The 11,468-nt window shown below is 45.6% G+C and overlaps 2 protein-coding genes across 2 annotated transcripts; one reads left to right on the top strand and one right to left on the bottom strand.

The window, feature by feature from the left end:
* The first annotated feature begins 854 nt into the window (after positions 1-854).
* Positions 855-6,610, top strand: ninj1 (ninjurin 1). The gene is made up of 3 exons (XM_080000635.1): positions 855-998; positions 4,429-4,666; positions 5,412-6,610. The coding sequence occupies exons 1-3, from the start codon at positions 936-938 to the stop codon at positions 5,546-5,548; spliced, it is 438 nt and encodes a 145-aa protein (XP_079856761.1). The 5' UTR covers positions 855-935; the 3' UTR covers positions 5,549-6,610.
* Positions 6,611-6,618: 8 nt separating this feature from the next.
* card19 (caspase recruitment domain family, member 19) lies at positions 6,619-11,025 on the bottom strand. Its single transcript, XM_080000634.1, has 6 exons — positions 10,991-11,025; positions 10,414-10,553; positions 9,202-9,358; positions 8,960-9,013; positions 8,795-8,860; positions 6,619-8,643 (listed from the first exon to the last, which is right to left on the bottom strand). Exons 1-6 carry the CDS (start codon positions 10,995-10,997, stop codon positions 8,534-8,536), a joined length of 534 nt encoding a protein of 177 aa, XP_079856760.1. The 5' UTR covers positions 10,998-11,025; the 3' UTR covers positions 6,619-8,533.
* Between the last annotated feature and the right edge of the window lie 443 nt (positions 11,026-11,468).

Genomic DNA, 11,468 nt, shown 5'->3' with positions numbered 1-11,468 from the left:
AAAGGAAAAAACGACGTTGAGGTGTTTTTTTTTTTTTACATGTTATGTGCACACGTGGTAAATAACAATGATAAACACATGTTTCTCATCCCTCGGACATATCTTAAAAAAAAAACATCATCATTCCTGCATCATCATCATCACCCTTCAATCCTATCTCGAGTACTTTATTCCTATTATTCCGTGACAATAACAAGATTGCAGCCTTCATTGCTGTCAGTATCCTGGGAGCTTTCACACCCACCCAGTTGCGTCTTGTGTATCCATATAAGAACAGCCTGAAAGCTTCAACATTACGAAACTTTACCGGCGCCTAAGAATTCTTGTATCTATGTAAGTAATACAATATATCAATTAAAAAAAAAAAATACACATAATGGAGTGAAATGTATTGAAAAATAAAATAAAACTGAATTATTTATATACAACGATATATTATTATATACAATATAATTCGTTTAATTCATCGTGATATTATTGTGAGCGGGGTGTGGTGGCCTGCTTTGATTTTGGGAGAGGTCACAAACCTTCTAAATCGTTTCACTAGAATAGGGAGGCTGCGATGCCGTGTTCACCCACTAGATGACAGCGATGCGTAAAAGCAGGGTTGGGTGACTTTCCTGAAACTAAATCAAGTCCAGGGCTGCTCCACCTAAACCACCAGAATCTTGGTATATTGTGTATAAGTGTTTATACATCTTTGTACATCCACCCCTGTAATTAGACACGCGTGTCGTTATCCGGCCGCCCACAGTCTATGACCGGCGGATGGCAGCAGCTAGAAGGGGGTGGGGGGGAGGGGGGCGCCGTGTGCCGGGGTTCGGATGCCTCCTCCCAGCAGCGTTCGTATCCGCTGGACCACGGCGGCGGCGCGGGGAGACGCTGCAGGCCCACCCGCTCGGAGCGCCCCGTCACTTCGGCTCCACAACACCACGATGGCGACGGCGCCGGAGCGCTTGGAGATGAACGGCGCCGCCGACTGGGACGGGGAAGCGGAGGTAGGGCCCCCCGTGAGCGACTCTAATCTACCGCGGGCTCCGGACCGGGGACTCCGGCTCGGACGCCGTTGTCCCGGGAAATCGGTCGCGCGGGTCAACGTATGACCGTTGATTGGCGGCCGGTGGGTCTGGCGCTCCTCTGCGGCCATTTTCTGCTTTTGATTGTCGGGAGATGAACGCGGCTGCACCCCCGAAGGACGCCACCTCATCCCGTCCGACCATGGCGCTGTGGTACTTTACGTTCGCGCACCCTGAGCCAGCGGGACACCACCCGACACCGGGCCACCAGGACACTGTGTGCTTTCCACTCAATAATTGACAGGCTGACCCCCGTGGCGTCGTGGGGAGCGGGTGGGAGCCACGCTATCCGGGCGTGACAGCTCCAGCGCAGAGTGTCAAGTTCCCCGTTAGAGGGGAGACGAACAACAGCGAACTGACGTTGTGCTCTGAAATCTACAGCCAGGCCAGGACCTCGGCTCGGTGGGATTTGGATTAGTGGCTTAATGGGAGGGACGGGAAAGCGCCGTTTCCCGTGTTTTACTGGATATTGAATTGAATTGAATGAATCGGAACTAAATGCTCGTAACTGATGGTTAATCTCCTGTCATTTAAGAATGGTGACTTTCATTTAATGATAGGTATGCTGCTTTGTATACTTCTCTCTCTCTCTCTCTTTATATACACACAGTATCCCCCGCCTCATCTCTGTGTGAACTTGATTGGTGCTGGGAATGGGAAGTGGTTGACTTCGTGTTTATTCGAACTGAACCCCTAGCGTGGGTGAATAGAAATGTGGTAAAATCACATTCGTACTTCGGACATAAATACAGGAACTGCTTTTTAAGTCCGAGGAAGCAAACATCCTGTTCACACCAGCACCGTTGACACCATGTCGAGAAGAAACCATTCGTGTAGTCTTGACTTACTAAAAGCACGTTTGTACTGTCGCATAGTGCTACTTATAAATACCTACAACTATTTATACATGGTTGTAAGCAATGTCAAACATTTTGAATAGTATTAACTTAAATATTTTTATTTTATTATTATTGTTATTGTTGTTGCTATCAATATTATTATTGCTATTGTTATTATAGCAATTATTATTATTGTTATAACTATTATTATTGCTATTGTTATTATTGCTATTATTATTATTATTATTATTATTATATATTTTGTAGTTGTAAAGGCAGCAGTTTTGACTACTTTTCACCCTGACCTCACACCTTCAGGTTCTAGAAAATATTTGTGTCTGCTTTGGTTCCCGTGGGAGACTCCGACTGAGTGGGAAAGAGCTGCTTTTCACGGCTCTTCACGGTGCCGACGTTGATTGTTTCTCCTCCTCCCTTTGTTTTGCTCTGTGGCACGTTGGAGGCGCCGGACAATCGTTTGTAGAAAGACTTTCGCACACCTTTTTTGAATGAGTCATTTCCATTACTGGCCACAGTCAGAGTGGGTGAGCATAAATAGCCCATGTAATGGGAGCAACTAAAAAGGAGGGATCTTCCAACAAAGACAAGCAGATATTTGAGGTGGATGACATCAAGCTGCGTGGTTCACCAGCGCTTTCCTCTGCAGCCTGGCGGGCGTTCAGATGTGGAAAGTAAGGCGGGCGGCGTGGAACCTCAGAGCCTGGCAATGCCAACCCGGGTACAAGGACGTCCTTGTTGGATAGTTAGACGTTACTCCACCCGAATGGAGCCCAGAGCACTCTACACCCTTAGAAAGAGACAGTGGTCAGCCGCTGGTAATGGTTTACTTAAGGCAGGGGTGCCCACACTTTTTCGGCTTGCGAGCTACTTTTAAAATGACCAGGTCAAAATGATCTACCTGCATTAAAAAAAATGCAAAATATATTTATTTATTTATATACTGAGTATACTTTATATATACAATATATAGTATGTTGGCGTACCTTGCATCACTGCATGAACCCGTACGGCACAATACAATTAAATACATTAATGGTCACTACCTTGCTCTGATGACTTGCACTGAATGGAGTCGGCCAGGGTTGCATAGTCCGGACAGTAGCTGCTGGTAGCCAGCCTCAAGCAGCTTCCAGATGATCGTCAGTCAGGGTGGAACGCTATTTGAACTTAATAGTCTTCGTGTGGGAAAAGGCTGACTCGCATAAATAAGTAGAGCCAAATAATAAAGTCAAGGAGGGAGCACATTTCCTCATGTTTGGCTACTTTTCCTCCGTGAGTAAGTTCCAAAACTGTCCATGAGCCCTGGACTCCAGCTGAATGTCAGCCTGTCGTGTCAACATCTCATCCTCCACCGCGGACGTGTTCTGCTGAAACAGTGTTGCAATTTTTGACACGAGTAAATCAACCTCAACATCTTCCCTAAATGGGCAGAACATAAATGTAGCAAAGTCTTGAAAGCGTTTGTCCGAGTCTGACAGACGGTTTTCAATCTGCTCTGTGCAGCGCGCTGTCAAGTTGCGCACACGCCTTCCCTTGGGGTCTCCAGCTCTGATGCAAGATTTTGAAAGTTCCCCCAAATCATGGCGCTGCAGCTTTGAGGACAGAAGTTGCATTTTTCGTCTGAAAGCATTAACTGAACTGATCATGTTGACCACGGTTTTGTCTTTTCCTTGCAGCTCTACATTGAGCTCATTCAACATGTTGGTCAGATGAGTTAAAAAAAAATTTGAAAAAATTTGAATGGCGCGCGATCTACCGGTCGATTGCGAGCGACGTATTGGGCACCCCTGCTAAGTTCTCGGTTTCCTGTGATGTAACACATTTGTTACTCTCTTGGTTATGTTTTCTTTTCAATTCAGTGCAATGCAACTTGCTGAAATTGGCACAAAAGTTGAATATATTACATTATATATTATATAGTCCAATAATGTAGTAATACCTAAAATGCCTTCCTGGTAATAACAAGTCCATAATTCAACATTTTTGGAGTGGGCTTTGCTTTCACATCTTGTCTGATATTATGTCTCTGCCGTAGTGTGTTCAAGGTTATCATCAGGGTCATTCTCATGAAACCACCATAAAACATGTCCAAAACGAAGGAATACACAGATTCACAGAGAATGTGAAGTGATTCGTTCGAATCCACTGGGTTGTTTTCAACTACGACATTATTGAAGTGTTTTTTTCCCGCGCTTTTCTTATCAAAGAATGTATTACCGTAAAAATAATAATAAATATCTCCAGCTATGTGGCGATATGTGTTTGTCCCGACTTTTGGAGAGAAATGGAGAACAGAAACAGAGAATGCTCTGTTTCTATTCTCCATATCTCTCGAAAAAAAGTCCCTTCAGCTTCCGGAAAATAGGTGATCAAGACCTTTCCAAAACGGCCAACGACTGAGAGTTGCCCCGTCGGCGGTACGCTCACTGCGGGTCAGCGGGACCCCGGCGCCGCCATTTCTCTTCCTTCATATCCACGTGGTTGTCTGTCCGCAGGTTCTGCCGCGGGGCCGCCGGTACCGGCAACAGGGGCCCCTGAACATGAACCACTATGCCAACAAGAAGAGCGCGGCGGAGAGCATGCTGGACGTGGCGCTGCTGATGGCCAACGCCTCCCAGCTCAAGGCGGTGATGGAGCAAGGATCAGATTTCTCTTTCTACATCCCTCTCATCACCCTCATAAGCATGTCCCTCATCCTACAAATACTGGTGGGCATTATGCTCATCTTCATTGGTAAGTGCTGTGCACCGTAACAAGCGTTTTATCCGCCCCGTGAGCATTGATGTGAAATACTAAAACTGAAACACAATAACAATTAATTACAACAATTTGAAAATATATTTGGCTGGCCCACCACGTAGATCAGATCGTGATTCACATTCAAGTCTCCACAAATGGCCGCCACCCTCATCAATAACTATGACGACACCATGTCAAGCACGCGTCCTACAATCTTTTGGACGCGACGTTTAAAAATAAATAAGCCATTGTCATTTGAGGGACGTCATCGCGCGAAGCGGCGCCCTCGCCTTCCCACAGAAATCATTATCTCTTCCTGCCAGAATGTTGGCGTTGGGTCGGACGGGGTTTCGAGCGTGAGGGCCCGAAGAAAGATTGAACAGGAAGACGTTGACCGCCGATTGTCTCTGCTCCCAATGTTAAAAAATAAAAAATACAATTAAATGCGCTAGAACGTCCAGTGGGGGAAAAATGCAAACGTCGCCTCCTTTTGCGACACACGTATTCCTCTCCAGGCCTGGGAGACATGCAGCGTCAGTGCGAACTGAGTGAACCATTTATGTTTGGGCATTCCGCGTGAAAATGAAGTTTTACGATGTTTACCCGACCCAGTGATAATCAGTTTGACTGCTGATCCGACAGCAGATACTGCCGCGGGGACGCCGCCGCAATTACTTGGGGAGACGCACTGCCGTGACTAAGTTAAAACCGAGTGGAATTTTCCCTCCTCTCTCCGCAGTGAAGTGGAACCTGAACGACGAGAGCTTGCACTACCGGCTCAACATCCTGGAGAACGTCGCCACGGCGCTCGTCTTCGTCATCGTCGTGGTCAACGTCTTCATCACGGCCTTCGGCGTTCAGAGGCCGGCTTCGTGAGCACAGTGCCCCCGCGGCTCTCCGTTCTTGCTGGCCAAACTAGGAGGAGGTGGACCCCGCTCCACGCAAACGGACAATGTTTTTTTTTTTTCTTTTGTAAACCTTTGCGCGAAACCTGAAGCTTGATCTTTTACAAAGCAATCCCCCAGGCGTTCTGCTTTGAATCCAAACTTCAGGTTTCACACCGCGTTTTCCCAGGGAAATGAGTGGATGTACTTTCGAAATGTTATTCCATGAATGCTTGTCAAGAAGGATTTTCTCCCTCCCTTAAATCGAGAATATGATCATCTTATGGGAGGCCTTTTGTATTTTGTGTGCTAGTTGATCGTTGTGATGATTACTCGTGTACTTTACTGCCTTTGCTTGTATATTCTACATATCAGGAGCCATATACTGTATGTGACAGGCACTATCACAGTGTTTCCTCAAAAAAATACTTACTTGTATTTTTCTAGTATTTTGAAAACATGAGTCAATCATGCTGTTTGAATCACTCCTTTGCCTACATTCTGACAGAAGTCAATCTTTTCACACAAAAAAATAAAAAAATAAAAAATCCACACCATAATCCAGAACAACTATCAGAGTGCACTTCTAGTTAAATCTAGTTATTTTTCCACTCAGGCATAATCTAATAGCGCTCACTGCTGTTGGAGCAGTAGTCTTGTTCAATTGATGGAGAAGCTTTCTAATGGCACCAATGAAATTCCCAATGGCTGTCAGTCACAGCTTTAATATTTACACTTTTACATTCTCAGCCCATTGTCGAAATAGACCGTACATGCTGTGTGTTCACCTACGTTCTATGCAAAGTATAGTTTGTAATATTAGGCTTGATTTTATATGTATGAAGTGTTCTGTATGAAATGCCTTGTCATACACTGGGTAGACCAAAAACTAGATTACTTTTTTTTTCTTTTTTTTTTTTAAAGCTATATTCAACATTTTTACCAAATCATTTCCTTTTACCAAATAAAGTTTAATTTCAGGTCACACTGTTAAAAAAAAAAAAAAAAAAAAAAAATCAAGTGTGCAAAGAAACTGCAATAAATAATAATACAACAGCGAGACAATGCTCATGTGCTTTTATTGTGAGGAGAAAAGTCCTCGAGGAATATAAAAATGAAACTTGTGAATTAAGCCGAGTGGGTACATACAAGCACAGTAAGATAGTGGAATAATTAAGCAACGCACGTTAGATAACGTCATGAATATACTAAAGTTCCGCTTTCCATATTTATTCACGAGAGGCAGCATATCTCCGTGCCCCAGGCAAAGCGGCCGCACTCAAGTGTTCCCGAGCACTTTCCGTTATTCCACTCCATTCTACCGCAAAGAAAACTCCGGGGATGTGTCCCGGCACCTCGTCAACTCCCTTTCCCGTGAACAGCCGTTCCATCACGGCCATCGGCAGACCGACGGGTACGTTCGCAGAGGCCATTCGCTTCGATCGGCTCGGAGGCGAAATTTGACCAAACTCGGACGCCAAGAGACGCGTCCGCAACGTTTACCCCGAGGTCCGCGACACCGACACGGCGTCCGGCAAACGCATAACAGTAACGTGACACGACTCGTGCAATTTAACCTTGAATGTAAGATTAAAAGTTGTTTTTTTTTGGGGGGGGGGGGGGGGGAGACACCGAATTCCAAAAAAAACAAACAAACAAAAAACTTGGTTAGAGATGCCACGAAGTAGGTGGCAATGCCTTAACCGTATATGTGTTGAAGGCCACTGGGACCTCTTCCATCCTTGTCAAGGGGAGTGCTAACCTTCTCTCCTTTCATACAACACGCCTAGCGAGGAGCGGCGGGGCCTTTATATGGCGCTGCGGGCGCCACGACGTGTACGCTCGCGGTTTCGCCGGGCGCTCGCCCGTTTGTCGCGGCCGGTCATCGACGGGGAAACACCCTCGGCGCCGTCTCACTCGGCTCACGCTTTACGCAAACGTACGTTTCTGCTTTTATTATTTGCGGGGGTTTGTTGTTTAGTGTTTTTTTCTCTCCGGCCTCACCCCTTCGTTTTCCCACAATGCACCGCTCGCGCATAAGGGGTTGCGCCCCGACCAATGAGCGGCGGAGCTCACTCTGCGGCAACTAACGCACTCGGACGAAACGTCGAGTCGCCAAAGTCCCTTTTTCGTTTCGATATTTATGCGTAAAACGGGGAATGCGCTTTCAGACACGACCACACGCCCGCGGGGGGCTGGGAAAAGCGTTTCAGTTTTTACAACTGAAAATGGTTATAGCCTCTACTGTCCAGCAGAGGGCGGTATTGTTCGGCCTCAAAGCGAGTTCTGCAAGCTGCTCCCGTACTAAATCACAGGGTTGTTTTTTTTGTTGTTTTTTTTTTTTTGCTGTCAGTGAGCGTTTTTTATTCAAGTAAGAATGGGTAATTCATGCTTGGAAAGTGTATTTTTCAATTTCCCTTTCCTGGCAGGTCTCTCTTCAGGTTCTTAATCCTGTTTTGTACTCTTGGCATTGGCGGCACTTGTGGATATTTTCAAAGGCATTCAGCAGAGATTTAGAAACCTCAGATGTAATTATACAGCTTTCAAGAATCTGATTTTTATAAATAGCTATTGCCAAAAAGCACCCCCCCCCCCAAAAAAAAATAATTTCTATATACAATTTAAAAAAACCCAACATGCACACGTCCCAATTTTGATCTGCACCTTATCTCCTTAATTTTATGACCAAAACAGAAGCTGGAATAGGCCAGATATATTACCATTTTTAGACTCACTCCGAGTATCAATTCTGCGTTGACACAGCTGACGGATTAACACATAAGAAATAAACAAAACATTTGCCAATTTCTGTCTGAAGTAGCCCTTCCTTTCCATTTACCGCTGAGCAAAGCAATATAATAAATAATTATATACAAAATAAGAATGAACGGATATGGTTTGCTGGACTTTGGTACGGCCACCATCCAGGAGCACAATATGAAAAGAATGGTGGAGGGAGAAAGCATCTATGAGTGATCTATTTAGTGAGTCCTTCTTCAGAGTACCATATGAGCACCTCCCGAGCCTTTCTGCCCAGACCCAGAGCCGCCACACCAAGCTCCCCACTGCCGCTTGCGACTTTGGATTCTGATGGAGAAAGACACACTATTAGCAACTGCGCTTAAGCAGCGTGACATAATATAGCATTATTTATATTCATACGTGCACATGAATTCATAAAATTAATTCTGTAATTCAGACGACCCCCCTCCACTCAAACTCGAACAAAGAGACTAACCACTGTAGTAATAGAATATGGCCAATCCCACCGCAATGCTGAAGCAGCTCAGATAGAACAGGGGTCCTGGAAAGAGAGAGCGTGGTGGAGAGACACTTCATGGTCCGTTTGAGGAAACATGGCTTAACCTTTTCTTCGTTGTACTTTTTTAGGGTCCTAACTTACCTTTGTCATTGAGAACATGCCTCTGCTGGTAAGCAGCTCTACTGGCGAGTGGATCTGAGGAATGGATGTTAACAGGTCACCTTTTAATGACATGCTGCAAACGCTGTCGTATACTGAAGGACACAATACATAATGAAACACCAGTGATCCACACACATAAGAGCTTTTCTGCACTCGAAACTTGCATGAAATCACAGATGTCCCATCACACAGAAACCCCAAATTGAGCTGTTGGAGCAAACCTCGGAGGCGGAGACGCGTGGGAAGGCTGTAGTACACCTCTTCAACGTGCAGGTGCAGCGCCCGATAGAACTCCTTGCAGGCTTCCTCACCTTTCAGCTGCAGGTGGGCGAGGAGCTGAGCCAGGCGAACAGAGGTGGCCACGTCCACGTCTCTGAACTGGATCGTTTTAGAGGGGATTCAATACGGAAGACTGAATTCACCGGAAGAAATACATGTTTTTCTTTTGGGTTTTTTGTTTGTTTTTTTGCACAGCTCCTCAAAGGGTTGGATGCCTATGAGGTTTGTGATCACGATCTCTTCGGCGGCATCCTCATGTTATTTTATTATTGGTAAACAAAGGATGTATATAAAGGATCACAAACATGATGAATATAGAACATTACACTCAAGTGGATATGAAAACCAAAGATTAAAAATGTGTTTTCAGCAGAGATTCAAAAGTGTTGATACAAGGAGTGGAAATAACAATAATATTGGAGGGGTAAGACATTCCACGACTTCAGGGCAGGAGCAGCATTATCGCTCTTTACCTTTATCAGTGTGCATGGGACAACGAAGAGCACCAGGTGTGAGCACCGGGTGTGAGCACCTGAGTCACCTCCAGCGGGGGCACTGGGGCAAGAGGAGGGGGGCAGCAACAGAGCGCAACTACCTTGTTGCTGTACTTAAGTACATGTTTCAAGTAGGTACATTTATTTTCCGGGGACTTTTGGCTTTTACTCCACTACATTTTAAGGAAACACCTATGGTTTTTACTCTCCTACATTTAGTAGGAGTAAAGTAGTAAACTAGTAAAGTAACACAGTCATGTTACTTTAGTTTGAAACGACAATGGAATTTAGATTAATATCTCAAAAATAAGTCAGAGCTAAAAAAAAGGAAGAAACAAAAGGAACTGGATCCATCAAACTGCTGATTTAGGACTGCTCATCTATGATTCATTAGGTCCATATCCTTGTATGTGACTATGGCACCAACAGCATAGTAGTACAGTATTGTATTGTATCAGGGCACTGGATATGGCAAGTTATTTTTACTTTTAAACACTTTAAGTACATTTAAGGGCAAGTACTTGCTGCTATTACCCAAGTATACACATCAACGTGGTGCCTTCACTTTTTACTCATTCATTTTACTGGAGTCAAATATGACTTCTGGAACTTCCAAGGTTACGTGTTGTTCTGTTCCCATCGGGTCGAACGGAGACTCACTCTGGCGGCCTCCTTGTCGGCGAGGATCTGCGGGTGGATCCTGTTGAGCTGCAGGATCAGCTTGTCCAGCAGCTCCGCGTCCAGTCGGCTGTCCGCCCCCAGCGAGCGGCCGTCCTCCAGCAGCTGGCCGCAGAAGGTGTCTGGAGACGCGGGGGCAGAGGTTCGCAGAGGGAGACGCTGTGAAAAACGTCCGACGCCGCGGCGGAGGCTCTCGGTGACATCGGGAACGCGTCGCCCGTGCGGTGCCGAGCTACCGTCAGGCTACTTGTTTAAAACGAAGACTTCGTGGTGACCTTTCGCACGACATGTTGTTTTGCTTCCACGTTACCGGGGCGGAGGGACGGGGGTGGAGGTCGCGCGAAAACGACGCGAGCAGCGACCGGACAAGAGGCACCGACACCACACTTGGAATGCAACTTGGAAAAGTGAAAGTTAACAAACTTTCCGAGCGCGCAACGGCCCCTAACGTCGGACGTTTTAGACGACGCCGGCCCGCGGGGGGGGGGGTATATTAAGTCCGACACGGCGGAATTTTACCTTAAACCGAAACATTTTGGTTTAAAATGAAGTGACAAACCTCCCATTGTGGACCCCGGTCCTTCGTCTGGCCACGCCCCCCTGGCAGCGGTAATGAGGGGGGCGGGGCCTCGTTGAAACCGGAAATGGAAGGGTGCGGGAAGGACTTCCTGGATTGAGGCTGCGCGAGAGAAAGTGGAATTTTCATAATAATAATAATAATAATAATAATAACAATAATAATATAAAAACGAAAATAAATATTGTCATAATTATAATAAACACGAATAAGCTTTATTTGTACAACACCCTTCATCAATACACTGCGACTCAAGGGTGATCGAATAGTAATAAAATGGCAAACTAGCAAAGTGCATTTTAATAAGTAAACATTATGCTCAATTTCAGAAGACATAGACGGGTAATGATCAATCATCAGCGAAATATCTTCATTTATTCCTCTTAAGTTACTGGTGTTTCGCTCCTCCAAGAAATCCTTCCTTCTCAGGTGGACAGAGCCTCCACCTGTTGCTATAGAT

Source organism: Zeus faber, assembly GCF_960531495.2.
Source record: "Zeus faber genome assembly, chromosome: 5".
Classification (NCBI taxonomy): domain Eukaryota; kingdom Metazoa; phylum Chordata; class Actinopteri; order Zeiformes; family Zeidae; genus Zeus; species Zeus faber.
This window is presented reverse-complemented; position numbering and strand designations above follow the sequence as displayed.

Coding starts and splice junctions, on each gene's coding strand:
- ninj1 (XM_080000635.1), top strand. CDS start 936: ATGGCGACGGCGCCGGAGCGCTTGGAGATGAACGGCGCCGCCGACTGG. Junction 999..4,428: donor ACTGGGACGGGGAAGCGGAG/GTAGGGCCCCCC, acceptor GTCTGTCCGCAG/GTTCTGCCGCGGGGCCGCCG. Junction 4,667..5,411: donor CATTATGCTCATCTTCATTG/GTAAGTGCTGTG, acceptor CTCTCTCCGCAG/TGAAGTGGAACCTGAACGAC.
- card19 (XM_080000634.1), bottom strand. Junction 8,861..8,959: donor GCATGTTCTCAATGACAAAG/GTAAGTTAGGAC, acceptor CTCTCTTTCCAG/GACCCCTGTTCTATCTGAGC. Junction 8,644..8,794: donor CATATTCTATTACTACAGTG/GTTAGTCTCTTT, acceptor TTTCTCCATCAG/AATCCAAAGTCGCAAGCGGC.